At 50.2% G+C, this 27,856-nt stretch overlaps 2 protein-coding genes across 10 annotated transcripts in view; one reads left to right on the forward strand and one right to left on the reverse strand.

Annotated features, from left to right (window-relative positions):
* The window catches only part of HABP2 (hyaluronan binding protein 2), a 28,978-nt gene extending 20,178 nt beyond the window's left edge, over nucleotides 1–8,800 (forward strand). Inside the window, exons 6-13 of the mRNA XM_081157986.1 lie at nucleotides 346–465; nucleotides 971–1,142; nucleotides 2,285–2,382; nucleotides 3,470–3,713; nucleotides 4,803–4,945; nucleotides 5,673–5,807; nucleotides 6,816–6,961; nucleotides 8,040–8,800. Of these exons, the coding sequence (XP_081014112.1) occupies nucleotides 346–465; nucleotides 971–1,142; nucleotides 2,285–2,382; nucleotides 3,470–3,713; nucleotides 4,803–4,945; nucleotides 5,673–5,807; nucleotides 6,816–6,961; nucleotides 8,040–8,204 (1,223 nt within the window). The 3' untranslated portion in view covers nucleotides 8,205–8,800. The remainder of the gene's footprint in view (nucleotides 1–345; nucleotides 466–970; nucleotides 1,143–2,284; nucleotides 2,383–3,469; nucleotides 3,714–4,802; nucleotides 4,946–5,672; nucleotides 5,808–6,815; nucleotides 6,962–8,039) is intronic.
* Nucleotides 8,647–27,856, reverse strand: part of NRAP (nebulin related anchoring protein) — a 63,060-nt gene continuing 43,850 nt past the window's right edge. For all 9 annotated transcript variants that reach the window (XM_081157978.1, XM_081157985.1, XM_081157981.1 and 6 more), the window contains 13 exons: nucleotides 27,148–27,345; nucleotides 25,763–25,867; nucleotides 24,404–24,502; nucleotides 22,904–23,008; nucleotides 22,454–22,561; nucleotides 21,295–21,606; nucleotides 17,740–17,844; nucleotides 16,843–16,941; nucleotides 15,227–15,331; nucleotides 11,845–11,952; nucleotides 10,382–10,693; nucleotides 9,495–9,626; nucleotides 8,647–8,916 (listed from right to left, as the gene is read on the reverse strand). In XM_081157978.1, coding sequence (XP_081014104.1) covers nucleotides 8,812–8,916; nucleotides 9,495–9,626; nucleotides 10,382–10,693; nucleotides 11,845–11,952; nucleotides 15,227–15,331; nucleotides 16,843–16,941; nucleotides 17,740–17,844; nucleotides 21,295–21,606; nucleotides 22,454–22,561; nucleotides 22,904–23,008; nucleotides 24,404–24,502; nucleotides 25,763–25,867; nucleotides 27,148–27,345 — 1,893 coding nt within the window. In that variant the 3' untranslated portion in view covers nucleotides 8,647–8,811. The remainder of the gene's footprint in view (nucleotides 8,917–9,494; nucleotides 9,627–10,381; nucleotides 10,694–11,844; nucleotides 11,953–15,226; nucleotides 15,332–16,842; nucleotides 16,942–17,739; nucleotides 17,845–21,294; nucleotides 21,607–22,453; nucleotides 22,562–22,903; nucleotides 23,009–24,403; nucleotides 24,503–25,762; nucleotides 25,868–27,147; nucleotides 27,346–27,856) is intronic.

Here is a 27,856-nt window from a genome sequence, read left to right on the forward strand (position 1 = left end):
ATTTTACAGACGAAGAAAATAAAGTTCAGAGAGGTTGACTAAGTTGCTCGCAGTCACACAGCTATAAAGGGGCAGAGCCAAGTTTCAACTTAGCTACGACCCACCCCCAAATTCCTGCCCACCCATGCCTCTTGCTATCCCTTCTGAGTGACCCGTGTACTTACATACACTTTTGCACATGGCCTTCGTCACAGTGCCTCATCCGTGTATGTATATGTTCTTTAAGCTGATGTGCACATGTGCTAGGGTGTCAGTGGGTCTGTCTTTCCCCTTGGGTGACCCATCTCAGATGTAGCTGCAACTCCCTCTGAGGCGCCCTCCTGGCCCCGCTTCCTGTGTTCACAGCGGTTCCCGCGTGCAGGCCGAACCCCTGCCAGAACGGCGGCACCTGCTCCCGGAACCGGCGGAGGTCCAAGTTCACCTGTGCCTGTCCTGGCCAGTTCAAGGGCAAATTCTGTGAAATAGGTAAGGGTCTCTGCCACCACTTCGGTTAGAATCTCAGGACAGCGAGCGAGACCTCTGGGATCCTTTTCTGTTCGGGTTTTGTTCCCAGGGCAGGATTCAAGTCGAGAGTCCCAAACTCTGCTGTAGCCTCGGCCTTCTATCCTGAGGGCATAGGGTTTGTGTGGCTCCATGTAGAAAACATAATAAACTGGGATGTAGTGCAGGCAAATCAGATACATCTGGGCATCCCCTGGGCCTCAACCCAACTGCCACCAGGTCTTGTGTGAGCCAAAATTAAGTAACTACGTTTCCGCCCACCCACCTACCCACAACCACTATATCTCATGTTTTAAGCTGGGTTAAACATGGGACATTCAAGGCTCCTTCTTCTGGGACTTTGTAGTGAACTCTCAGGGTGGTCAATAATCAGGCCCAGTCCTCTCACCCCGGTACACCCGCCAAGTCCTTTTCGGGAGCAGCAGGCCAGTTGCTTTCAGCTCTCACGGCTCTGCCTGCTCTCTCCGAGATTCCGATGACTGCTACGTTGGCGATGGCTGCTCTTACCGGGGCAAAGTGAGCAGGACAATCAACCAGCACTCATGCCTCCACTGGAACTCCCACCTCCTCTTGCAAGAGCATTACAACATGTTCATGGAGGATGCTGAGGCTCACGGGATTGGGGAGCACAACTTCTGCCGGTAAAAATCACCTTCCCTATGCTCGGTCTTGGCCCCTTGTCAGTGTAAGGGTTGGTTCCTGTCTTTCCGCCGCCCCAAGTTTTCCTGGTCCAGTTCAGAAATTTGGGGACAGAACACTGAAACTCATCAGCTTTCTTTCTAGGAAGATTTTCACACTCAGGACAGGCTAGATTATGCTGCTGTAACAAACAATCCCCAAACCCCAGTGGCTTGAATACAAGGACGTTTATTTCTCACTAATGCTACATGTGTCATGGGTGTGCAGGGGGCGGATCCTACTCCACAAAGTGACTCAATGACCCAGGAAGAGCAAGAAAGGAAGAAACTGAAAAAAGGGAGCATGAGTTGTTTTATTTTCACTACTTCAGCCTAGAAATGACACATCATCTCTGCACACATATTTCATTGACCAAAAATAGTCATCAGGTCCCACATAATTTCAAGGGAGAAACATAGAGGAGAAAGTTGGATATCTGGTGAGCATTATAGTCTCTGCCACAAGGATGTTCAGGGTTCCCCACATAAAGATAATGACAAGTTCCCGTCTGCCCCTTCTGATGCCACCAGACCATTCTGCTGGCTTCCTCTTGCTACCCAAGGCCAAGGCCATTCATGATCTGCATATAAGAGGCAGGAGCTCTTTGTATGGCCTTTAACTGGTTCCATTAAGCAACAGGGGCCTTCTACTTTCACTCACCTTGAGCTGATCCCTTCATGGAGCTGTCTTCAGGGTGACCCCTCGGCAGCCTTCCTCAGAGAATTCCCATGCATGGAATTTGGAGGTTTGGGCCAAGGAGCCCTACTCTTACCATATTTCTATGGCTATTTCACTTTCCTGACAAAGAAGGATCTTTAACAGGGATCTCACTTCTTGTCCTACAATTTGATATGTCCCATGGATTTGGCACAAAGCTTGTGAGCTACTTCCTGGTCATTGGGATTCCCTCTGGAAGGTAAGGTTTTGCCAAAAAAAACACCCAAAAAACACAAAAAAACAAACAACTATAACCACCCTTATGTGCCAGAGTCAATATATGATCTCAGGGGGCACAAAAGAATCTGTTGCTCTTCTACCCAAAGGCCCTGCAATGAGGTCCAGTGGGTTCACCAAGCCTTGACCCTCAGTTATTTTGTTTTTTTAGAAACCCAGATGCAGACAAAAAGCCCTGGTGTTTCATTAAAGTAGACAGTGCAAAGGTGAAATGGGAGTACTGTGATGTCGCAGCCTGCCCAGCCTTAGGTAAGACCATGGCTGTCCAGAGGCCCTGGTGGTGGGAAGGATGCAGATCCATAGACAGATGTTCCTGGTCCACCATCCCTCCCACCCTTGTCTTCCCACCACATCTGCTTTACCGATCCTCACCCCAGTGGTGATCCAACTGCCCGATCCTCTCCTCTGCTTCTGGGATGTGAGCAGGCCTGGACATCTTTGTAAATTCGGGCCAGTGGTCCAACTGTAAATTCATGTTTCCTGACTCCAAGTCAGTGCATTCAGCAAATATTTATTGATTGTTTGCTGTGTTCCAGGAACTATGCCAGGCTCTGGGTGTACAATGGTAACCAAACATTGGCTGGGCCCCCATAGCCTCTCAAGATGCAAAATGTTCTGAATTCCAGCCTCACAGTCTTCCTTCCAGGCTGCGCTGGCCCACCTCTCTACTCACATCTGGAACAATGCACCCTCCATCCTGATCGATGGGATTGCCTCCCTGGACAGTTTCGCTTCTGTGCCTTGGCCCTTACGGTTACCTTTGTCTGTAATACTGCATTCATGTCTGCTCTTGTCCATATCTCACTATTCTTTGAGAATCAACTCTAGTAGCCCCTCCTCTGGGAAGTCCCCCGTGATCTCCCAAGTACAGTATTATCGCCCCCTCCTTACAAACCTCAGGGAATGGAACCAGTCACCACCCTTACAACCCTTATCACTTTGTATGACTGTTTCTTCTGTAAATGTCTTATTTCCCCATTCTGGGAATCTTTCCCTATACACCAAAAAGGCCCCCAAATATACTTGTGCATTAATGAATAGCTAAGTACATACCCAGTGATGGGTTTATGTATTTACACACACATCTTTGTGTATATATACACGTCAAAATAAAAGGCAACAACTTCATTGTTAATTTTGTAGGCTTGCTTTATATTAATCCATGTAGTCAAGAAATATTAACTGTGTACCTACTACATGCCCACCGTGTGTGCACCAGTCTCTTAGCTCTGGACACTCGATAAGCTGCCTGACTCGGAGTCATACCTCTAACAAGGTCCTTCGAGGACCTGGAGGGAGGGTGAAGAGCGTGATTTGTCTTTCTTGTGTCCCACAGACATTGCTGACCCCGTAGAGCCCCTGACCAAGCTTCCGGGCTTTGACTCATGTGGGAAGACTGAGATAACAGAGAGAAAAGTCAAGAGGATCTACGGAGGCTTTAAGAGCACGCCGGGCAAGCACCCGTGGCAGGTGTCCCTGCAGACCTCGCAGACACTGACCGTCTCCATGCCCCAGGGCCACTTCTGTGGGGGGTCGCTGATCCACCCCTGCTGGGTGCTCACTGCTGCCCACTGCACTGAGTAGGTGCCTGCTGGGAACACAGGATGGGGTGACGGGGTCCATGGGGGTGCTCTGCCCTTCTCATGTGAGCAGCCTCTCGGAAGCTCTGGCAGGATCCATTGCTCTCCAAGGGCAAAGAGAGTGGCTCCTTAAAACCAGTGGGAAAGAGCTATCATGTCCAGAATGCTTACCTTTGATTTCCATGTATCTATGACATTTAACCCTCAAAACTATTTACCAGAAGACAAGCTGAGGGAGGATAGGGATTTTTATCTTTTATGCATTAAATTGTCTCCACTGCCCAGAATAGGTCTTCATATGGAGCAACTGCTCAGTAAATATTTGTGCAGTGAAAGAGTCGATTTTCACATAAACAAAGTCTTGGGACACTGAGTCCTAGGAAGGTTTAGAATCTGGCCTTAAGTCACATGGTAAGTAGGTGAGTGGGATGTGAACCTAGACCGACCTGCTTCCTTAACCTCTTTAGTCCTTTCTGGACAGAAAACAATAATAACACGCTCCCATCTGATGCCTTCACCAATGAGCCTCCCAGGCTAGGTGTCTTCAGTCCTGTGTGCCTCAAAAAAGCCAGAACCCTCTGGGGAGCCTGAAGAATCACTCCCCTCTCTGAGGTCCATAAGCTCATGGCCAGGGCTGGTCCCATGGAAGCCAGGTTCTGGTGGTGGCCTTGAAGGTCTTGCAGCCCACCGTGTCATTAAACAATTTCTTTAGGGATTCTGGGAGGTATTCCTCAGGAGAGGTCAAACATGCTAACATTATCATCTATCAAGAATATTTGTTCAAAATGTTCATTGGCTGCTCTTTAGCAAAACCCATGAGGAATGACAGGTCTCCCAGGAGACATGGGATACAGGTTACAGCTTACATGTAGAGACTGTTCCATTAATAAAAGTTTCCTCATATGTCTCCTTTGGACCACACTGCAGAATTCCGTGAATAAGACGATGATTACAGATGAGGGTGTCAAGGCCGAGGAAGGTCAGCTCATTTGTCAAAGGTCACGGAGTTGTCCAGAAGCAGAGCCAGGGCTTGGCTGCAGTCTCTGAAGTACCAGGGCGTGTTCCTGACCATCTCACTTTCCCTCGCAGCATAAAAGCCAAGAATCTAAGAGTGGTGCTAGGGGACCAGGACTTAAAGAAGACAGAATTCCATGAGCAGACCTTCGGGGTGGAGAAGATATTGAAGTACAGCCACTACCATGAACAGGATGAGATTCCCCACAATGATATTGGCAAGTCTCTTCTACCGGGGATCTCCCCTGGGTCTTGTCCTAGGTGGATTTCTCTACTGATGGACAGCTGAGGGTTGGTTCTGTTTGGTCCTTCATAGATCCTATAAGGTAGAGACTTTATTCCAGAGCTTCTTAGTTCTTCAAGGTTAGCATTGTGAATAAATGTGTACAAGCTCTTAATCTGAGGGGAAGAGATGCTGGGAACATTGTATTGTGGAAAGAGCTCAGCCTTGAATCCCAGCTCTCCTACTTGCTAATCAGCTTCAACCTCTCTTAGCCTCAGTTGGCTCTTCTATAAAATGGGAACATCTGATGAAAACTCTCAGTTTCCTGTGTGTTAGGTAACATCATGTGTATGTGTCCCCTGTGCATACCTCAAACCTGGGAGGCAATGATACACTTAAGCTGTTTACTGTTCACTTTTCCATGCACAGTGCCTCTCACTTTCTTTCCTTCCTCAATCTCTCCCCCAGCCCTCTTAAATCCTGTTTATTTTTTTAATTGATTAGAAATGATTTCAAACTGGACTATTATTTCTTGGTATTACCCTCAGCCTGAAGTGTCATTGCTCCCCAGGTGGAAGTTAGAAAAGTGAAATGATGGAGGAAGAAGTGTTCCAGGCATTGGGCCTGGGCCTTGCTACAGGTACCTCCCAATCAAGCTGGAGCAGATGCTTCTCTGACAAAGACGATAGCATCACCCATTCCCCCTTCCTCTCGCTCCCTAGCTTTGCTCAAACTAAAGCCAGTGAATGGTCACTGTGCCCTGGAATCCAAATATGTGAAGACTGTGTGTTTGCCTGACGGCCCTTTTCCCTCTGGGACCGAGTGCCACATCTCTGGATGGGGTGTTACAGAAACAGGTGAGTCTGGCCGTGCATTCTCCTGAGTCTCAGATGAGTAACTTAACCAGAGAAGAAAGGGTCAAACTCAACTGTCATTCTGAGCTTGAAGTCAGTGTTATTTACAAACTATATTATCAAAAGAAAGATTGTGTCATCTCTCCAGCTCTACTTAAGTCTCATCACCTCTGAGGAGTGTCCCCTGATTGCCACACCTGTCCCTGGCTCCTACCCTGGACAAATCAAACTTTTGATTTGTCTCTAGGGTTTGGTCTTATCTAAGAAAGTAACCAAAGGGTTACTTTGATCATAGTGCTGACATGATTATATTCTCTAATACATGAAACTCAGAAGAGTATCTTAAGCCTTTCTCTAAGACTCAAGATGGATTTCCCTTCCCCACAAATCATGTGCTTAATAATGAAAAGCAGGAGTCCCTTTAAACAGGCCTGTATTCATAAAGTGACATGTAATATACAAGATGGTCAGAGCATTTGGGAAAGAAGATTTCGGGTTAATTGGATTTAGGGTTAACCCTGTTTGTAGCTACCTTCACTGTAGTCCATCTTCAATGTCAGCATGCTGACTGGAGTGGACTGAGCAGGATAGAGGTTCTTTAGGGAGGAAATGTTTGCTCTGGGAAGCAGGTGATCTAGAGGACAGACCATGGAAACTCATCCATCATTAAGAATTTTCTACATGCCAACCCTCTGCTAATCATGGGAAATTAAAAGATGATTAAGACACCCTTTCTGCTCTCCCGACCTCAAGGTCGAGTTGGGGAGACAGAGAAGGGAATAAATGATTCTGCTCCGTTGTGGTAAGTGCAGCATTGAAGGTCCAGGAAGCCCTGGTGAAGGCTGGAGGCAGAGTCCCCAGGGTTGCAAGATGAGTCTTCGCCCATCTCCTGAGAAGACCCTTCCTTCCTGAGCTCAGAGCTGGGGGCCCTCTTCTTACTCCTGCTGGCTTCTGGTGGGGTGGGTGCCACCCTGGTTCCCACAGTGGCGACCTCTTTTTTCTGCCCCACAGGGGAAGGGTCCCGACAGCTCCTGGATGCCAAAGTCAAGCTGATCTCTAACACTGTGTGCAACTCCCGCCAACTCTACAACCGCATGATCGACGAGACCATGATCTGTGCGGGAAACCTTCAGAAGCCTGGGCAAGACACCTGCCAGGTCAGACACTCCAAATACACTTGGAGAGCAAGAGACTGGCAGGGCTTTACACTGGGCACAGAGGCCCCTCACAGCCCTGGGCTGGGAGGCAAGCTCCACGGCCCACTCACCATAAAGCGCAGGGACATGGCAGAGAGAGAGCTAGCTCTCTAGGGTCCTTTACCAAGGCCATGAATCCCATGCATGAGAGCTCCACCCTCATGACCTAATCACCTCCCAAACACCACACCTCCTTGTACCATCACATTGGAGGTTAGGCTTCAACATACGAATTTGGGGGAACACAAACATTCAGTCCATTGCACCAAAGTAATTCTCCAACCTCAGATGCCTAATCTATAAGATGGAAAAATGTCTCCATAAGATCATAAGGTCATGGCTAAGATGAAACGAGATAACTCATTAAAAATCCTATCAGCTGTGGAGTGTAAGTAGTAGTGCATGGCTGAGCACCATCTTCCTCCTCGCCACTTTCACTGGGGGTCTGACAGAAAGCAGGCACTGTCCTATGTGCTTTATAATCACTGCTCCTCCCAAGAACCCTGGGGGGGGGGGTGTTCTATTGCTATCCACCATTCCCAGTGTGAGAAACAGGCCCAACTGGCCTGATTTGGAACCCGGAAGATCTAACCCTATAAACCATGCTGGATGTCTAAGCCATGCTACCTCTGAGCCCTGCCCTCCCCACCCTGTGTGTGGCCCATGGTTCCTGGAAGGGCTGTATCCCAACAGGGACCCCCCCCCCCCCGAGCCCTACTGGAATGAGAAGTCCAGGGCCCCTGAGGACTCACGGTAGTGATATCTGTGTTACCAAGAGTCATGACTACACCTGGACATAAGGGTGTGACCACGGTGCTGTGGCCCCAGCCCTGTGGCTCCTCTGCCAGGCCTTCACTGACTCGGGCATGGGTTGGTATTTGCTTCAGAGCCTTACGTCTCATGAGTCATAGGAAGGGTCTTGTCACCACTTTTGGGAGCAGCCCACACCATCACCCGCTGCCATCCTCTCATAGGAGGTGAGGGTGTCGCCTAAAGTATTCTCATTCACAAAGCTGAACTCACGTATCTTTCTCCCTAGGGGGACTCCGGAGGCCCCCTGACCTGTGAGAAGGATGGGATCTACTACGTCTATGGCATAGTGAGCTGGGGCCAGGAATGTGGGAAGAAGCCAGGAGTCTACACCCAAGTTACCAAATTCCTGAACTGGATCAGAGCCACCATCCAAAGGGAGTCTGGCTTCTAAGGCATCTTCCGACCTCAGAGCCCACCCTCCTAAGCACCCAGACAAGGCGAGGCCTCGTGGGCAGCAATGAGCACCCCTTGGAGCCTCCAGGGTGCCACACAGCAAAGTGTCTGTGCTCTGAGCAGAGACAAATACCGCCTGGCCTGGGGCATTCCGGACCAGCATGTCCATCATCGGGCTTCCTCCTGAGTCACCCAAGAGATGACAGAATCAACCCGAAATATATTATGTTTGCTTCCCTTCAAGCAATGGCTCCTTCTAGAAAATCAGTGTTCACTGATTGCCTCCACCTCGGACATTTGCGAACGCGGGACTGCAGAACGCTCAGCATCGCTGGGAGTCACCTTGACACCTTTATCCCTCATCCCTGACCCTCAAGGTCCACAGTGGAACCAGCCACCCACTTCCAGGTATTAGACAGAGGACCAAAGAACACCGCATTGCCCACCTGCTCCCACGGAGCTGTTATTTTAATAAAGGCGACCAGGGCACAGGTAGGTGTGCCGTCCTTACAGCGCGCCCAAGCCGAAGCCGTCTACACAGGCCTCTGGCGTGCGAGTTTCCTCCCCAGGGTCTCTCCCGAGAATCCTGGGTGGACGCCGCTTGCTCACAACAGCAAAGCCTTCTTCCTCTTGACGTGCAGAATCTCAGTGGCATCTGGGTTCACATCCCCCCTCTGACGCTCTCCGGGCTCCACCACCTCTGCCCCCCTCTGCAGGAAGCAAACACACCTTCCTGAGTCCAAATGAAGCTTCCAGGCTGCTCCCGTAGGATGAGCTGCCTAAGACGCCCCAGGAGCATTTAAAATGCCCACCCTCCCTTTCCGCTTCCCCTCCACCACCCTCTCCCAGAGAAAGGATCCTCAAGGCAGGAATGAGAAAGAAGCAAAGCCAATCTCTCCTTCTGACATGGTGTCTCGCTTCTGAACAAAGTAGGGTTCAAAACCCAGACTGGTGTGGCCAGCAAGTCCCTGACCCTTCGTGTGAATGTAATGAGCAAGCAGGCAGCCCGGCCTGGGCTGCTGTGGCCCGGGACTGATGCAGCCCCGGCAGGTGTGTCTCTGCAGAACTGATGGCTATGGCTTCAGAGAAAACCCTGCAGGGAGCTTAACCCAGGTGTCACCCGCCTGGTCATCTCAGACCCATGAAATTAGGCACCTTGCTCGGGCTGCATCTCACACTCTTTAAAGGCAGCTGACCTTTGGCCAAAAATAAAGTTTGAAAAGAAGCAGTGAGCTTGCCTTTCCCCATGGCCTTGCAAGCTGGGGCGGGTTTGCATCTTGCTACTTACGTAAGCTCCCTGGAGAGCCAGGCCCCTTGCGTTGGCCAGCTCTGCAGCCCGCCGAGCCATTTCCACTTTGTAGGAGCCGGGAGGGGTCCAGCCAATACCTCTGGTCAGGTTCAAGTCTGATTTGTACTTGACCTTGGGGGGAAAAGGAAAGTAAGAGGAATATGTCAGCAGGTTTGGGGGTGGTTTGGCCACAGGGTGGATAGGCTTAAAGGTGGCTGTGAGATGGAAAATGTGTTGTTGTCAGTAAAGCAAGGACAGGGGGAGCAAACTCATCTAAAGCAGGAGTCCCCTGACCCAATGTGCTGTGAGCCTGGCCAGCTTTTCTCTGTCCCTTGTATCTTTCCCTTCAAGTGATGGGGGCAGCAATGGGGGCGGTGAATGGAGAGACCTGGTTCAAGTCCAAGCTCCTACCTTAACTTGCTCTGTGGCCTTAGAGAAGTCACTTCCCTTCTCTGGGCTTCAGTTTCCTCCCAGAGAGAAAAGGGTAAGGGCTGGGTTGGGTAACTACTAAGATCCCTTGGAAACAATTTGCCATAGCAATCAAGTGCTTGGGCTCTCACATCAAACCAAATAGAGTTCATGTCCTACCTTTGCCACTTATTTGCAGTGGGATCTTGAGTATCCTTAATTTAAGTTACTTAACTTCTCTAAGCCTCAGGTTCCTCATCTGTAAAATGGGGCAATAATGGGGTTATCATAAGGGCCACAGGGCACAATGCTTGGGAAGCATTTGGCACCACAGCCTAGCCCACAGTGAGGACTGGATAAACAGCAGTGACAGTCCTGAATTCTATCCCAGCCTGGCTCATCCCAGAGGCAGCAGGAATGTGTGGAGTTACAGCCATCTCTTGGGAAGGGCCTTGGCCGGGTGGGTGGGGGTGGCTCACATCACTCTGCAGCTGGTGGGCCCTCTGTGCATGCTTCAGGCCCAGCTGCTCCGGGTCACAGGTGGGCTGGGGCAGGGGCTGCCTGTAGCACACGTCGCTGGCCAGCTGCTGGCTCCTCTTGGCCTGGAGGAAGCCGGGCTGGTCTGGGCGGCTGTGGAACTGGGACCGGCTCTTAGCAAAGTCTTTCTTGTACTCATTGTCACTCTGGAGCTTGCCGACGCTGAGAAAATGCCTCATCCTGGGGTCATCGTTGATGCTGCGGTACCCGATCTGCAAGCCCCGGTCCCGCAGGAAGGCTTCTTTGTACCGAAACTGCAGGTCAGAAGAGCAGAGACGGGTCATGGGTACCCACCTCTCCCCACGGGATATTCAGCAGGAGTTCTACAGTGGGCTAGGGGCACAGCTTTGGATTCAGGTAGACCTACCATCCATATCTCCCTCAGCTACCTTCTAGCTGTGTGGCCTTGGGCTAGTTACTGAGCCCCTCTGAGTCTCGGGTTTCTATCTGATAAAATGGGAGAATGAACCTCCACCCCATGGCCATTGAGAAGACTCCATGGCATTGAGGATTAGCTTCATGTCCGGCACTGAGTGGGGGCTACGGGTGTTATGGCTGCTGTAATTCATAACCCAACGGGAAGAGAAACACAACTGTTCTCTCAGCACCCACTCTTCCTCTGATTCTTTCCAGCTTTCAGGGGCCCAGTCGAGTGCTCCTCAAACCCTCTCTACTGAAGGACCACATTCATTTCAGTTTGCTTTTTTAGTATCCAATTCATCAAAGCCCAATATATGGTCCTACTGTGTGCGATTAGTGCATAGTAGTACCACATGCTTTTGAAAACACCCAAACTGGCCTCCCCTCTGCCCAACGAGATAAGTCCACAGGTCACATGCCTGGCTGTCACATCCAATTGCTAAACATCTTGCTAAACGCTTGCTCTTGATTTCTGCATGTATTTCATTGTGGACCAGTGCCAAGCCATCCATGGATGATCATGTATCTAGCCACGGTGCCTTCCTCCCCCATAACAGCTGCCGTGTTTCAACACCTGCTATGTGCAAGAGACTCTAAACCATTCCTACATCCACCCTAGGAGATGAGTATTAGATCCTTATTTCATAGATGTAGAAATTTGAATTCTGAGAATTTAAGCAACTTGCCCAAGGCCTTAGAACCAATTCCTAAGTGACTGAGCCAAGATCTGAACTCAAGTCAATGAAAGGAACAAGCCCAGTCTCTTCCAACCCATCACACTGCACTTCAGCTAAAAGAAGCCCCTTTACTGCAGCTCAACAAGTCAATCAATGTTAATGGACTTCTAGAAAGTAAGGCCTATTTTTTCTTTCATTTGAAATACTTGTTCAGTTTCGGTTCCTGGTGGTTTGCCTTTCAGCAGAACTGGGAAAACCAGAGTAAGACCTATCGGTGGTGGAGGGAGAGAGGGAACGTGAGGTCTTACATCACTGGCGATCTCCCTGGATGCCCGGGCGGTCTGGAACGGGATGGCATCCAGCCTGAAGTCGTAGCCCCCAGCCCGGGTCTGTTCCCAAGAGTTTCTGTAGACTTTCTGGGCGAGGAAAACAAAGAAGTGAGTGAGCAGGGAGCTACTCCCTGTCTGCCATGTTGCTGGTTCTCAGCAGGAGCAGTTTCTAAGCACAAACCCTCGCCTTGTTGGTGCCTAGAATGGCAGAGCCCACGGCCCCATGTCCATCCTGGGACCTCCTCCGCTTTGGGCTGGGTGGGGCTGGCCACCAAGGGCTACAGCTCTAAGCACAACCTGAGCTCCTGGCCCTGCTCTTGTGGGTCTTGGGATCTGTGGGTCTGGCCCACAGGCCACATCCTGTTGGTGTCAGAGGCCCCCGCCCCTCCCTCCCATGTTTACATTCACTTTCAGGGCCTCAGGCTTACAGCTTCTAGAGGCCAGAACTCAGAGCTCAAGAGCTGTTTCTTCCCGCATGCTGAAGGCGCTGTTCCTTGGGTCCTGGTACCCCTGTGTTCATTAGCTCCACTGACTTCCTAGGGGCCCCTCAGCAACCTCTGATGCCATGTCACCCCATCACTGGGAAGCGTGCCACATCCCATCTGCACCCCTGGTGGCTGCACTGAGTGAGGGAAGAGCCTTTACCTGAATTAATCAACTGTCAAGAACCTGGCCGAGTTCCTGACCCATGGATTTTACATCTTCCTTTCATTTTTTTCCTTTTCAAGTTGTTCTCACACTCCCCCGGGAGCCTGTAATCACATCCCCTTGGTCCTCAAGTAGGCCCACATCACCAAAAAAGGCCTCAAAATTGCCTTCATGTAGCTAATGTTTTTTTCCAGATAAAGGAATGGCTCCGTGAAAGGACTCATCCAGAGATGCCAGCGGAGGGTCTGTCCTTTACTCAGCCACAGAGAAGGGAGACAGCGGGAGAGGCTCATCACTAGCATTTGACAAAGTGGCAGCCCCAGAGCCGGCCGGTTGCTCGCTCATTCCATGAGCCACAGCAGGTCAGGGTGCCCTTGAGAACCTCACTTTTGTCACTTGGAAATAGAGGTCAAATCTGAGGCTCTGATCTGCAGGGGACTGAGGGGGTGGTAGAAATTGAGCAAAGGAGCAGCGGCAGATAAAAAGATAAAAACCTCAGCCACCCTCCACTGGGCATGGAACCAGAGGGGACCACGAAGTGCGTGGGCCAAGCGCGGTGGATCTTAACATTTTCATGTCCTGCTGCCCATCGACTCCTGCATCTTAGCCTCCAGCTTCAACATCTAACACCTCAAACCAGGAGCCAGACCCCTACCGCGTTCAAAGGTCTTGAAATACAGGACCCGTCATCACTGGGCTTGTCACCTAACTGATGGATCTCAAACAAGGCCCAGATGATTAGATCTACTGGGTCGCTGTTGAGTTTAGCAGGCAGGACTGGGAGCCAAAGAGCAGGGGAGGGGCATTTAGAAAACGACAGACCGGCCATCCCCTTTAGCACCGTGCTTCGTGGTTTTTGGGGGGGAGGTCCCACAAACATCAGAATAGCAAATAGAGTCGACATGCTTATTATTTCCTGGAGAGGGGAGAGTCAATGCTTTCCTAATTCAAGAGCCTGGTCCACACCAGACCTGGGCTAGGTGATGACAGCATCCAACTCCAACGTCACCCAGTTTGATGTCCAACGGCCCCCCAGCTTCCGCGTCTCCGTGACTGAGGGTCAGCGAGAGCGCGTGACCCAGATCGGGGCTCTGCCCGGGCGCCGCTCCCTTCCTCCTGGTCACCGCTCCCTGTGTACTCTTTGCTCGATGGTCATCACTTCCTCCCTGAGTTTTTCATTCTGTCGAGGTTTTTGCCTTGCCACTGGGAGTCTTTAGATTCCGCAGGCCCTTTGATTCGGAACCCTGGGCATTCCTCTTCTTTATCACAGTGGGCACAGTTCTGTCCGCGTCCTCACACATTACAGTCATTTGATTTTTAGTTATTTCGGCTGCCTGACACATCTCAATGGCTTTCTTTGCCCAGGAAGGTCACTTTCCCTCCACATCCTCAGCGCAGAGCACTTGATGCCATTGTTCGGCTTCCACACGCCCCGAAGGAGTGCTCTTTCAAAAGAGGTTCGTGAGTTCCCCATATCCACCTGCCCCAGTGGCTAATTTCAGCCCCGGGACTCTACAGACGGGGCGTCACCCGCGAGAGGAAGGACGTCCCTGTCACCAGCCCAGGGTGGCTGTCCTCCTTCAGCCCGGCCCCACGTGCACTGGCAGGGCCCCGGTCTCCAGGGCTGGGTGGGCCTCCGGTGGCCCCTCGCCTGGAGGCCTGGCCTCCCCACCCTCGAGGCATTAATGAGACGGACGTTTTGTTCGGGCTCCGCTGAGGGGGAGGCCCCGCTTCCCCAGATGGAGGTCAGCCCACCAGAGCGGCTGTTCTAAAATTATCCCTCGTGCGTCCCTCCAAAGCCTCAGACGGTCTTAATGACTCCTATTTACAAAGCGCCAGGGCATTGGCTGCGTGGGATCCCACAGGGCTTTACAAACGCAACAAACTCACACACACGCTAACTAGAAGGCGCCTCTCCACGCCCCGCGGAGGCGGCCACCCCTGGGCGAGCGGCAGCAGCTGTTCGTCTGCCCCGAGCCCCAGGACACAATGGCCTGGCCAGGGAGGGAAGAATGGCGGGCTCCGGGAGGCCGGCGCAGCCCCAGGCCGACACACTCGCCCGTGTTATTCTGATCTGACGGCGGCTTTTGATTCTGCGCCTCGCTACCTGTTATCCCAGGATCACAGCTTTGCTGGCCGAGGGGCCGCCTATTCTGTTACAGCCAGGGGCCTCCAGCCCCTGCTAACAACAAGCCCGGGTTGGGAAGCGGCATCTGGTTATGCACGCAAAGGGCACACATCCAAGGGAAGGAGCGAATTGTATCTGGACCCGATGGGCCACCATGGCAGCATCTTTCCGACTGCGGGGTGAGAACAGAGCCACTGTTTCTCCAAGGTCACCCTCTCAGTGGCTAAGGAGGGATGTCCAGGAAACAAACAGGGCAGGTGTCCACACCGGCGGGGCCAGGGCCCGCCCCTCTGACCGAAACCCAGCACACACTGAGGTCTTTGCAGCCCCGTCCAAAACCAGCATTTGAGAGCTTGGAGGAAACGCAAGCGTCATTAGCTCAGCTCCATCCCCATTTTACGCTGAGGAAACTGAGGCCCCAGGGGGAAAGTGACTTAAAATCACACGTGCAGTTTGTCCCACTCTCGGCCCAGTATTCTTTCTGACCCAGTATTTTGTTTTTAATAAATAAAATCCAGTCTGGGCCCAGGTAATTTGATAGAAACAGGCACCTCCCCGCCCCCCATGAACGGCCAGCTCGCTTACATCGCTCAGGTGCAGCGCGTTGAGGCGGGCTCTGGTAAAGTCGGGGTGGTCGGGGATCAGGGTGTATCTGTGCAGGGCGTCCGCGTCCCCCAACCTGTATAGGCGCTGCAGGTAAGACAGGTTCACGGTCAATGTAGAGCGACACCTGCTAAACACACAGGCGAGGAGCAGGCTGATCTCCTCCCCTGCCCCTCCCGCCCGAGTGCCAATAGAAGGGACACAGCCCAGCCTGCACCCGGGGAGCATCCCCCAGAAACCACGCAGGGAAGAGAGACCCGCGTGGTCAGGACCAGGTGGGTTGGCTGCTTTTAAACAGACCCTGTTTAAAATATTCATCAAGATCCGCTCCAAACAGACCACAAACCAGCAGCATCCTGGGGGCCACACCCATGCGCTTTACACACAGTAGAAGGAGTATGGATACTTCGGAGAATCTTTGCAGCTGAGCAGTGTTCAAGCTTTTTACTAATGATAAGATGCCTCGGTGCCTTTGTTAGTTAACATCTATAAGGAGCCACAATAGTTAATTAGCCTTTCTTTTATTATAAAATACTTTAACATGTGTTCAGAAAATTAAAGTTTTCCTCGTTATCTGGGTCGCAGATAGACGCAATTTTAAAATGCAATCTTCAGCTTAGCTGCTGTGTCTGGGGCAGCGATTTAAGAATTGTAAACAATGTTAAGAAGCACTGGAGTCTCATCGATGTTTAGAGAGGAAAATTATTTAACATTCTGATTCTTTCCATATTCACCGTGGGCTTGGCCAGCGTGAACAGGAGCGCGTTTGGGTTCCGTGTGAGGAGGCTCAGCTTTGCCTCGCCTGTACAGAGCTGAAACCTTTGACAATTTCAGAGAAATAATATTTAACTTCCTATTCTTTGAAATAAATACAGGAGAGAGGAAATGGGGCTAGCTCATGCAGAGAGCTTTTAATGCGGCTGCTCTTTTCTTTTCTAACTGGGCTATGCTAAGCTATGATTCCATCACCACCTATCAACAATGACGACGTATGTGATCGCGCTGACCAGGTGGATCGGTTGGTTGGAGAGTTGATTCCCATTGCTTGTGGGTTCATTTCCTGGTGAGGGCACATACCTAGGTTGTGGGTTCAGCCCCCAGACAGGGCGAACACAAGAGGCAGCCTGTCAATGTTTCTCTCTCGCATCGATGTTTCTCTCTCTCTCCCTCTCCCTTCATCTCTCTAAAATGAATAAAAACATATCCTCAGGTGAGGATTTAAAAAAACAAAAAAAAAAGATGTATCTGATCTAGTATCTGGTAAGGGATCATCAACAATACTTAGTATTATTATTGTTACAATCATGAATCAAACCATAATAAGGGGCATTTATTGAGGACTTACTATGTTCCAGGTACGTGCTAAAAGCTTCCCGCACTTTTATTTGTGTAATCCTTACTTAACTCCATCTTATGAAATGGGTGCTATCACTACCCTCCTTTCTAATAAAGGGACTGAGGTTAGAAGAGATTAAGTTACTGGCCCAAGATCATCCGGGTAGTAGATGATGATCCTATCGGGAGCCCGTGCTGTTCAGCCTGACCCGAGGCTCACGCCCACTGCCGTGAGCTGGGACAGGTAAGGAGAAAACACCCACCTCGCTGCAGTGCAGGTAGCTGTTCTTGGCATGAACCAGGTCTGGGGAGTCAACCACCGAGGTGAACTTGAGACTGTCCGGTTTTCTTCGGTATCTGGTCTGTGAAAGGAAGACAAAGATTCCTACAACAGTCCAACATCGTGCATTTTTCTGGATGCAGCTTCACCCCACCTAATCGATCCTGAACATGCCAATGACACTATTGGAAAACAAGTCTCTCTTCTCAGTGGGCATGTACCAAGGATACAGAGGAGACCTGAGCTGCCCCTGGGATAAGGGACACTTTCTAGGTATTTACACCCCTGAAGAAAGGAGGCTGCGTAACACCAGAGCTCACCCCAAGGAATTCAGTAAAGGGCAGGATCCAGCATCCATGCAGCCCTGCTGGGACCCTATCCAAGCAAGTTCTGTTATGAAGGAGCCGGAGAGGCAGAGTCACCCTGGAGGGGATCCCAGGGCAAGAATCCCCAGCCATCAAAATGGTGGAGTTCAGTTAATAGAACTATCCCTGTGCAACTCTGAACACCATCTGCAATCACAGAAGCTCTGGATGCTGGACACTGAGTAAACTGAGTAGGTGAGTGGCAAATTCTGGGCCCCGCCCCATGAAAACAATGGGCCAGTGCAGATCATTACTGTTCATGATGTTTCTATTGAGAAACTTCTAATGCATCTTTCATCTTTCACTGCCCGATTTGGAACATGTCTTTAACTCCCCAGCAAAGAATTCATTTGGAGAGAAAGCTTGTTCCATTTGGGGATCTGGTTGCAAATAGCCCCAGAAGAACACTGGGGTTCAGTGGCCATGGGGCCTCCTTGGGGCCCCATGAGCAGGGTCTCTCTTCAGGAGGGAATCAAGGCTGGGCTGCAGTCACGGTAGAGGCAGGCCGATGGTACCTCGCTGATGAGCTCTCCAGCCTTCTTTGCGCTCTCGATCTGTGGGGAGCTCAGCGCCAGCCATCCGGTTCCCTTCATGTTCATCAGGTCTGACTTGTAGCGTGACTGCGGAAAGAAAAGAGTTGGCTTTTATCAGGGGAGGGTCTGAGCCTGTTGGGGCATTCGTCGTAACACACCATCACAACATTGCGACATCTTAATCATTAGGGGCTCGCTCTGCATGTTGTTAAGGCGAGTTGTTTGAATCTGTCTGTGCTCTCTGCCAGGGATTAAAGAATGGGTCGTGCGTGAGATACAACTAGAACCCACCAGGGCACTGGCAGGATTGGAAGCAGAGGGCAATGACCTGTGCGAATGACCATTTAAAGGAAGCTGAGACCTGCTCCCGCCCAAGCGCCAGCTCCCATGATTTTGTTTCATTCCTCCAGCCACATGATCGACCAACTGCCTAAACTGAAACCTTTCCACACATCAGTTGATAAAAGTGCTCTGGGCCAAACCTGCTGTGAGTGGGACCAAATCACTTTACCGATATGTGACTCAGTTTCTCTCCATGATGCCTGAAGGTCATAAAAACCGCTCTGTTCTCACAAAAACACCTGAGAGTATTCAGGGGGGAAAGCTGCTCTATAGGCTAGATATTTTTCCCCTTGTGGTGGGGTGTGGGGGGAGTGGAGGGGACCATGAGAGCAGGACTCTAAAAACTCAAAGTTAGATACAACCGGCTAATAGTGTGTAAGCCATTTTAATATTTCTGTGCCTTGGTTTGCCCCCTCCGCCCATTGTTATTCATGATTTGCTTATATTCCAAACATGGGCTAAGCCTTTTCCATTTTTATTTTAGTTTTTTCATCTTAAGAGCTCAGAAGATTAAAACTATAGCACTTCCCAGGAGGAAATAGGTGGTGCTTTAAGACGAAGGGTGTGATCGGGGGTCTCCTAAAACACCAACCTTATTACTATGCCTTGACCTGCCCAGCCTTACCTATGAGGACACGGCCGAGTGCACGCTTTTCCTCTCTATGGAAATTAGGCATTTTAAAAGATGGAAAGAGACCCTCTAAGGAAATCTAAAATTTGGATCTAAACAAAGTCAATAGCATTTCTCTAATTTAGACATAAGCTCCGCTGCAACGCAAAATATCACTCCAGAAGCCGGCCTTTCAGCCTCGTTAGGTCCCTTTCATTTCGGAATTCACAGCGTCCCTCCCAGCTGGCCTCAAAGAGGGCCCGTTTCTGATCTACTGTCTGCTGGCTGATGCCCCCGTGCCAATTCGACTCTGCTTTCCAACTGGTGCAGGAGACATCACTCGGGTTTGGGAGCAGGTTTCAAAACCCCGTGTCAGTGAGATGGCTTTTTAGACCGCGATCTTTCAGTCTACACTGGCGACGCTTTTGCCTTCCACTCTTATAAAGAACAGAGGAAATTGGATAAATTTCTAAGTTAGAGGGAATAATCCTACAGGGCCTCTTCGCAGCCAGGCCTTGCTCCTTTCAGAAGCCAGATGAAGTGAGGAGCAGTCTTTCAACTCGCCTTTTGTTGAGCTGAGCAGTACAATCGCAGGTGAGTCAGAAAGCAAGATGCGGGTTTCCCAAAGGTCTGGCTGTGCCTCAGACTCTCTCATAAATGGATGGTCTATTAATATTTCAGCTCCCAGCCCAGCTTTGACTATTCACGCAGACCCTAAAAACAACACGCCTGCCCCAGACTTCACGATACAAAAGGGGGAAGGAGGAGGGGAATCGAGGAGACATGGCTACCCAGAGATGATTTCCAATCCTGAGATAATCAGAGACCTTCTCAAGCTGCCCAGCCGAATCTGGCATCCCCAAGTGGCAGCCTCACTATTCTCCCTTGCACATGTTAAGGCCTGGAAGCCACCTTCAGATTCACACATAGGGGTTCCAGGCACCCCATTTTGGAGCACTGTGTGCAAATGCACAAGCTGCACATTGCGGTCCCTGATTTCTAACAGGAGCGTGTTAACAGATGCGCCCAGGAGGTGGCCAGGGGGTAGGGTGTATTTCTCATCTTAATAAGGATCATTATAATCACTGCCTTGCATAAGGTGTGCATTGCTTTAGACTCATCTTGTTCTGTTCACACACCATCCTCCAAAGGAGGGGTCCTTATTTCCATCTACAGTACAAGTTTGATTGTTGAGAGTGTCAGAAGAGCCACCAGCTGCTGTCCCCTGGCATGTGACATGCGACGCCAGGAGCCCTTAAAGAAAAGCCTCAGGAGCTAGAGCACCTGGGTTTCCTAATCCAGCCACCTGGGGGAGCCAGAGAGCACTGAACCTGGAGTCAGGAGACAAGTCCCCCCCCCTTGCCTCTTACTGGCTGTATGGTCTTGAGCAAGTCATTTCCCTGCCAGCTTGTGACCCTGGGCAAGGCCTCTTCTTTTTAGACTGTTTTTCCTACTTTTTTAGTATTAACATAACCTTTCTTTTCATAAGTAACAGTGATATAAATGGTAGCTTGAGGTACTATTTAGTTTTTTCTTTACTTAGTAAAATAAAAATCTGGCATTATGTTGATGTTGCCACTTTAAAAACACTTACCAGGGAAGCCTGAAACCTGAGATTACCAATCAAATTGAAAGTCTGCATTTCTGATGGAGAGATGGAGGCCCAGAAAATGAAGGGACTGCTCAAGGACACGCAGCCTGCAAGTGGCAAAGCCGGGCTTCCAATGTTCACCTTTAGGCTCTCAGCTCAGGCTCCCGTCACCTCTCCCGGGTGGCCTCCTTACCTTCCTGCCTCCACACCTCCCGCATGACCTCATCTTTAAAACAGGAGTGACAACTGTCCCTGCCTCACAGCGCAGTGGCCAGGGTGACAGTCATGGCAAGCAGTCAGTCAGTGTCAGCTGCGGTCATGATGACTTTTCTATCATCACCAGCACGCCTGCCGTAAATGATCGAGCCCCTCTTCTCTCTCGGACCCCATCCCTGTGATGTCCTCCTCACTCACCCACATGCTTTACTCTGGCCTCAGATATGCCGAGGCTGCTCCTGCTCTGGGCATTGGCCTCCGAATTTGCTATTCTGTTTGCTGGAATGCTCTGTCCCCTTCCTGCATCTCCTTTGCTCTTTGCTCAAATGTCACCTTTTCCATGACCCCCCCTCCCATTTTCAATTGCACATGTACAGGTGCACACACACACACACACACACACACATTCACACCCTCCTACCCCACCTCCCGGCTTTGCTTGTCTCCACAGCAGGGATCACCATCTGACACACTAAATATTTTACTTATCATATTTTCTCTCACTCCCATATCATGGAAGGTCCAAGAGCATAGGAATTTTTTTGGCTCTTTTGTTGACTGCTGTATTCCCAGCACCTAAAATAATGCCTGGTACATAGTAGGCGCTCAATAAATATTTGCTGAATGATGGATTGAATAATTCCAACCTAGATAACATAGACTGAGCAAGTCGTTGTTGGGTGCAGCGAGTCTCTGAAAGGCTAAGGAAGGAGCGGAGATTGTAAATTATACCCAGGCTTGGTGGGAGGAGGAACGTGACCCATGAGGCGCCCCCTACCTCACTCTGCAGGGCATGAGCTTTCTTGGCCCAGGCCATCTTCAGGTCCTCGGGCAGCGCCGTGAACTCGTGACACCGTGTCCTGTAGTCGTGGTCGCTGGCCAGGGCCTGGGCCTTCCTGGCATGGACCAGGTGCACCATGTCCATGGGCAGATGGTACTGTGCTTGGCTGCCCGCTGCCTCCCTCCTGTACTGAAGCTCGCTCTGCAGCTGGCCCATCCGCCGGCAGTGCCTGAGCCGGGGGTCATCACTGACACTCCGGGCCCCGATCAGCCTCCCTCGCTCCTTCACGAAGTCATGTCTGTAGAGAAACTGGAGGGGAAGACCCACCGGTCAGGGGCTGGCATTCAGCCTGCTGAAATTCCATCTGCTAGTTTTCATTGCACGCCCTAAAAAAATCACCTGTTCTTGCACTAGGAGGTGATGATTATAAGAAAAACCACAGTGAGGCTGGCCTGAGAGCATGCTTCCTCCCTGGGGGATGAACAATTAAAACATCCCTCCATCCCTCCTTTCTAATCACAACCAGATCCTCCGGACCAAAGCAAGGGCCTCACTCCCCATATGTGTCCTGTGGCCAAGAGGAATTCATCAAAAAGGGTAAAAAAAAAATGTATCCATTCGCACTCGGCAAAACATTAAGCCCAGAAGACAGGACCCATTTATTTGAAGTCCACACTTTCTGTGATTTGTTTGTGGGGAAGAGAAAGTCACCTTCACGTCCCAAAGCTATGGATGCTATCAACAGAATGGCTGAACACAGTGGGCAACTCCTAACGCCAGCGTGTGAAACTGCAGATGGCCCAGGTGCTAGGGCTTCTGACAGTTTGTCTTGCAAGTTTTCTTCCTAATTCTGGGTAGAGTTAGAAAACAGGCAGTTCACCCGTTTCAAGGGGATGGATGCCTAGACACCTAATTAGAAATAAATCGTCATCTCCTTCCTGCTGGAGACCTCTGCCTGAATTTAGCTTCTGATTAACAAAAGCTTTCTTCATCTCCCTCCAAAAGAATCTTGTTCATAACTAATATATTCTGCAGGTGACATCCTGTCTCACAAGGCTGTAGATTTGCTTCAACTCAGGGAAATCAGCTGTAGACACGATTGTACATGAAGTTAACAGAAATTAGGCAAGACAGAAGGTCACAACATTCAACTCACATCGCTGGCGATATCTCCAGAGGCCCGAGCAGCCCGGAAGGAGAGCGCGTCTGTGGTCAGCTTGTAGCCCTGAGCGCGGAGATTATGCCAAGACTCTTTGTATTTTGCCTACAATGGAAACACATGTAGATTTTCTTAAAAAAAAAAAAAAAAATTACACAAATCAGCGAACAAAGGCTCCCCCTTTCATTTTGTAGTACCATGTCCCAGAATCGATTTCTGATAAGCAAACGCTTTCTATTTTGCAAAGAAAATCTCACTAGCGCACCCACTGGCATGGGCTCTGATACATTATGTCCGCTACACATTTGTGGAAAGGTGTATTTATCGTGCACGTCTAAAAGACACGTGTGTGTGTGTAAGTGAATGCCAGAAGGGGCACTGTTGATCACATGCCAGACATACTTGGCTTTGGAGCACCCTTGAACTTCAGCAACTTGAAAGACTTACGTCACTCAGATTGGCCGCATTGGTTTTCGCTCGGACAAACTCGGGCAGGCCTAGAGTCATTGTGTACTGGTGTCTCAAGTCCTCCCCAGCAGCTTTATAGAGGCGCTGGGCAAACAGGGAAAGAAAGAAAAGCAAGAAGATAAATGCTGTGCATTTCTGCAGGGCCAGAGTTCCCCCTCGGGAGCAGTCGGGACACGTGTCTGTAAAAGGCCATTCGCTGTGTCATGGGCACACTTTCAGCCTTGGGGAAGACATTTCTTCCGATGAAGACCATCTTGCATGAGTCAGATTGAATGATTTAAAAGGAATATGTAAGAAATTGAAAGTTGCTTTTGATAGGGTTCAGGACATGTTACCCCAGAACAGGGCAGCTTGGCGTAAGGACTATTTCGAGCTGAAGGAATTTGAGAAACGCGGGTGCTAGCAGGATGTCCTCTGACTTTACCCCTGAAGCAGGTCGTGAGACCCTCCAGTGAGGGGCGCCCTCCCTGCACCCGAGGAAAAGAGTGTCCTTATCTCCGAAGACAAAGGAACGTGGGATGCAGACAGCGATCTGAGCAAAGAGGCCTTGCTGAGTTTTCCCACTTTCCTCCCCTTAGCTGCTACTCTCTTGGCCTGTCACATTTTCCCACGACTTTCCACGTTTCATCAAACCCATCGTAAAAACACTCGGGCTCGACCATGTCTTCAGGTCTTCATTCCTCACGAAGGCTCCCTACCATATAACGCTCATATTAAATAAACGTTTATGCTTTTCTCTTGCTAATCTGTCTTTTGTCACAGAGCCCTGGCCAGGACCCTAGGGTGGGTAAAGAAAAAGAAGGTGTTTCCTCCCCCACACTTTGCTCAATAATAGTCAGAGGAAAGAAACTCACATTTAGGAAAACTATTTCGAGGTTTTTTTCCACTGTAGACTTTGTCCTCGAGGACTCAGTGCAAGGACAACACTAAGACCCGGGAAGTTTAGGAGAAACTCTGCGATGTGTAAGAGACGTTCCCAAACCCTAGTCTGCATTCTTTACTACAGCCCCGGATCCTTCCATGGGGAAACCACGCCAGTGCACCTCGAGGGGCCTCGGCCAGTGCAAAAGCGTGTATTCACGGGATTAGAATTGGGTCTGTGGCTGCTGAGCTCTCTGAGCCCAGAGGCCATCATAAGAGGCTGTGTTACCCCATAGCACCCAGCTCACCAATCAAGCAGTTTCTCACATTGTCATTTGGGGTGAGAGTGGGAACAAATAGTAAAAGTAACTGAATCTCAACTGACCTCTAAAAGTTAGAGTCAGGGGGAGAACCTTAAAAACTAAAGAGGATTTCCACCTGGGCCTCCTTTACTTTTGGAAAATATTTAGGCTCCGCCTAATGACATTCTTTTCTCCTAAACCTCCATGCAAACACCCACGCTTTCCACCACCTCCCCAAACCCACACATACGTATATTTTTAACAATCTAGCAGTTTTTTAAAAGCCCATTCCAAAGCCACCAGGGGGAGAGTTTACCTCGTTCGTAATCTGGTTGCTGAGTTTTGCATGAAGGAGGCTGGGAGTGTCGGTCACAGCCGTGTACTTGAATGACTGGGGATGCTGACGGTATTTACTCTGAATTCACACACAAGAAGGGATAAGACGACGTGGTAAGATATAAAACCAGAGGAAGAACCAGCCCTTGAATTACTAGGTATAAAACCTCTTTCTGCAAAGGCTGTCAGTCTGCCACCTGGAATCTAGTCTGTGGCCTGCTCTTACGACCTCAGAACTCCATGGGATGACGGAGCAGAGAGGAGCACAGGACAGACTGGCTCAGATGCTTAACAGCAGGAAAGGGCCAGCTAGTCCTCTGCTATGAATGCAAACATGACTACTGAAATTCGAGTTTTGCTCCCAACCTTTGCTCACTACAGATTTCGGGCTCCCCAGCTTTGGGAGCATACGAGAAACATCTGTGCAGCTTAAAATATGATACATGTGCCTGCACCTGCCCCGGGAGATCGGGATTCAGTAAATCATCAGTGGACCCAAGGCTCTGGATTTTTTTTTTTTTTAAGTTCCCCAGAGGATTCAAATGCACCACATGGTTTAGAAACCACTTGCTTTCGAGATTTCATTGGAAAAGCAAAGCACAAAGTTAAATCTAAACTTTGGCTGATTCCGCTTGTGTACGCAAGCCTCAAGCCCATCTAACACACCCAGGCTGACCACTGACCACCTTTCACTTCCAGTGCCTTCCATTAGGCACTCCTGTCCTTGATCTACCATGAATGGAAGTCCCAGAGCCCTCTCAAGCATGACCAAGGTTCCTCAGGATTCAAAGAGCTTAGAATTCTTGACTTATGTATTTTTACCAAGAAACTATTACCAAGCTCAGAGCAACCATTTCATGTGCAGCCACCACAGAAGCAGAGTACTTAGAGTAATGCTAATCCTCACAAAAACTAAACACAGGATGTATGAACATCCCCATTGGACTCATTAAAAAGCTGAGGTTCAGAGAGGTTAGGTGACTGGCTTGAAGTCACACAGCAAATGAGTGCTGGCCTGGAATTTCAGCCTTCATCTGTTGGTCTCCAAAGCCTACCCTCTTTCCACTGTACCACAGGGCCGATCTCCAAAAAGACACAAGGAAAGTACATCAGCGAACAGTAAATAATCCTTATGTTACCCAAGGAACTGACCTGATATCTACAAAGCTGCCTTAAATGGCATTGTCAGGATGGAGAATCCAGCGAGAAGAGGCCACCAGCGAGTCACCAGTGCTAATAGTGTAGCATGTAACTCGCTTTTGCAGTAAAATACAAAGGTTACACAACAACCTTGCTGTAGAAATATACTGATCCCCCTCACCACTCCAGTCCCCATTACCTCGCTGATGAGTTCAGACGCTCTTTTTTTCCCTTCAATCTCTAATGTGCCTGGGATGACACAGGCAACACCTCGCATGAAGTTCAGGTCCGACCGGTACACATTCTACAAAGAACAACGCCAGGAATCAGAAAAGCCAAACTCACAGAACAAAGAAGCAAAGAGAAGCCAGAAGACCCAGGTCAGGACAGTGTCACAGCTAGAACTCAAGGCCACGCCGGTCTCCTCAGATGTCTCATACTCAGCCAACGCACTTAGTAAGTGCTCATTAGGAAAATGAACACTGGAGAGGATGGTGGTTAGCAAGTCGGCTGTCTTGGGCAAACGTGGAAATGGTCTAATGGGTCTTCTAAAACAAAACCCAGCAGCAGCAGGTGGCGTTAATGAGTCATGGGTTTAAAAAAACCTAATGAATGAATCCAAAAGAACCTGGCGAAGGCCTGCCTGAGTCTGCTGCGTAGGGGCGCCTGTGGGTACCTGCGTGATTTGGGCTGACAGTTTAAAGGGTCCCAAAGCTCACTCCCTGTCAGCCACCAAGGTACTGCTGGGAGTGCTGCCTCCAGATCGCTATTATGACGAGAGGTGGGGCAAGCGAGGGCTCTACTCAGTGACAAAGGGTCCCCCAAGCTGAGCCTGGCAGCTCCGGGTTCCTACAGCTGCTCTGCGGTTCCTGACAGTTTCCGTCATTCAGTAAATGCTGCGCACAGGCATAAAATCCAAGCAGGCAACAGATTCCCAGGTCTGAGTGCCGCTGGGCTCGCAGGCCCTGCCAAGCCAGGAAGCCGGGATGGCGCCGTGTTTTCTGACACAGGCCCATGACCGCAAATCTCACAGCACAAGAACCCAGCAGGGTAGGAAGTGAGCTGAGTACCAAGCTGCTGCCTCTTGGGATGAGACGCTCTGTATCTCTTTGGGAGTGAGGAGATCCTCAGCGTCTCCCCAGACCCTCCTGGGCCTGCCTGCTTCAGAAAACAGAGGCCTGAGCTACGAATGCACATCCGGACTCAGGACCCCCTTCTCGTTTACACCTGTCTGATCTTCGGCAAGCTATCCAACTCCTTCGAGCCTCACTACCATTTCTCTGTAAAATGGGACAAAGACTATTGGTATAGGGTCATTTTGAGGTTTAAATGTGGTAATACATGAAAGCACAATGCTTAGAATTCAGCAGAAATACTCCACAAATGGTGGTTGTTATTAGATCTGGGCAGTTGTGCTTATTAAGAGCTAGACAGGAAAAGCAAGGGTGGTGTCTCCAAAGAAATCCAGGTTTCTGAGTCCTCTTCTCTGGAGCCTCCCCACTGAGCCAAAGGGAACTGCCAGGTCACTGCCTCGTGGGCAAATAGGAGAGGAAAGAGCCCTGGGAGAGAGGCCAGGTCTCTTACCTCGCTCTGCAACTTGTGTGCTCTCTTGGCACAGCTGAGCCTCAGGTCTTCCGCCAAGGAAGTGTACTGGGGGAGCGGATGTCTGTAGTCCTGGTCACTGGCCAGGCTCTGAGCCTTTTTGGCATGCACCAGGGTTACCATGTCCAATGGCAGATGGAACTGCGCCTTTGAGTGTTCAAAGCCTTTCTTGTAATTCACCTAGAGGGGCAAACAGATCAACAGTGGCTATTTCAAAGCCGCATTCACCTCAGGAGCATCAGGGACAGCGACTGCCAGGCTACTGTCCCAGGTACACCTGGGGGACCTTCTTGGCAGGGCCAAGATTCCTTTCTTTGGGGAGTGGCTTAATAAGCCGGACTCATCTCCAGGTCCTAATGCTCACCACACCGCTCCTGGAGGTCACTCATTTGGATGACAAAGACCCATGATTCTCCTAGTTGGGGAAGATATCAAAGTTCAAGGGACAGAGACAATGTCAATGATTTCCTCGCTCCAAACTGGTTCTTCCCATTTTCCAGAGGCAAGAGGATGCATGGCTACCTGAGCCCTCCCACCACAGTTTCTTCCCTTCACCTTCTCAAGTTCAGGTTCTAAACACCAGGGAGCTTCCTCTCAAGCTAATTTATGAAGAGCTTCTTTGAAGCATCAGATGCCCTCCCGGGAAATCTGGGAGCCAGGCACAGTGGGTGGCTGCTTGGAAAGCCAGCTC

This window comes from Miniopterus schreibersii (assembly GCF_964146895.1).
Source record: "Miniopterus schreibersii genome assembly, chromosome: 14".
Classification (NCBI taxonomy): domain Eukaryota; kingdom Metazoa; phylum Chordata; class Mammalia; order Chiroptera; family Miniopteridae; genus Miniopterus; species Miniopterus schreibersii.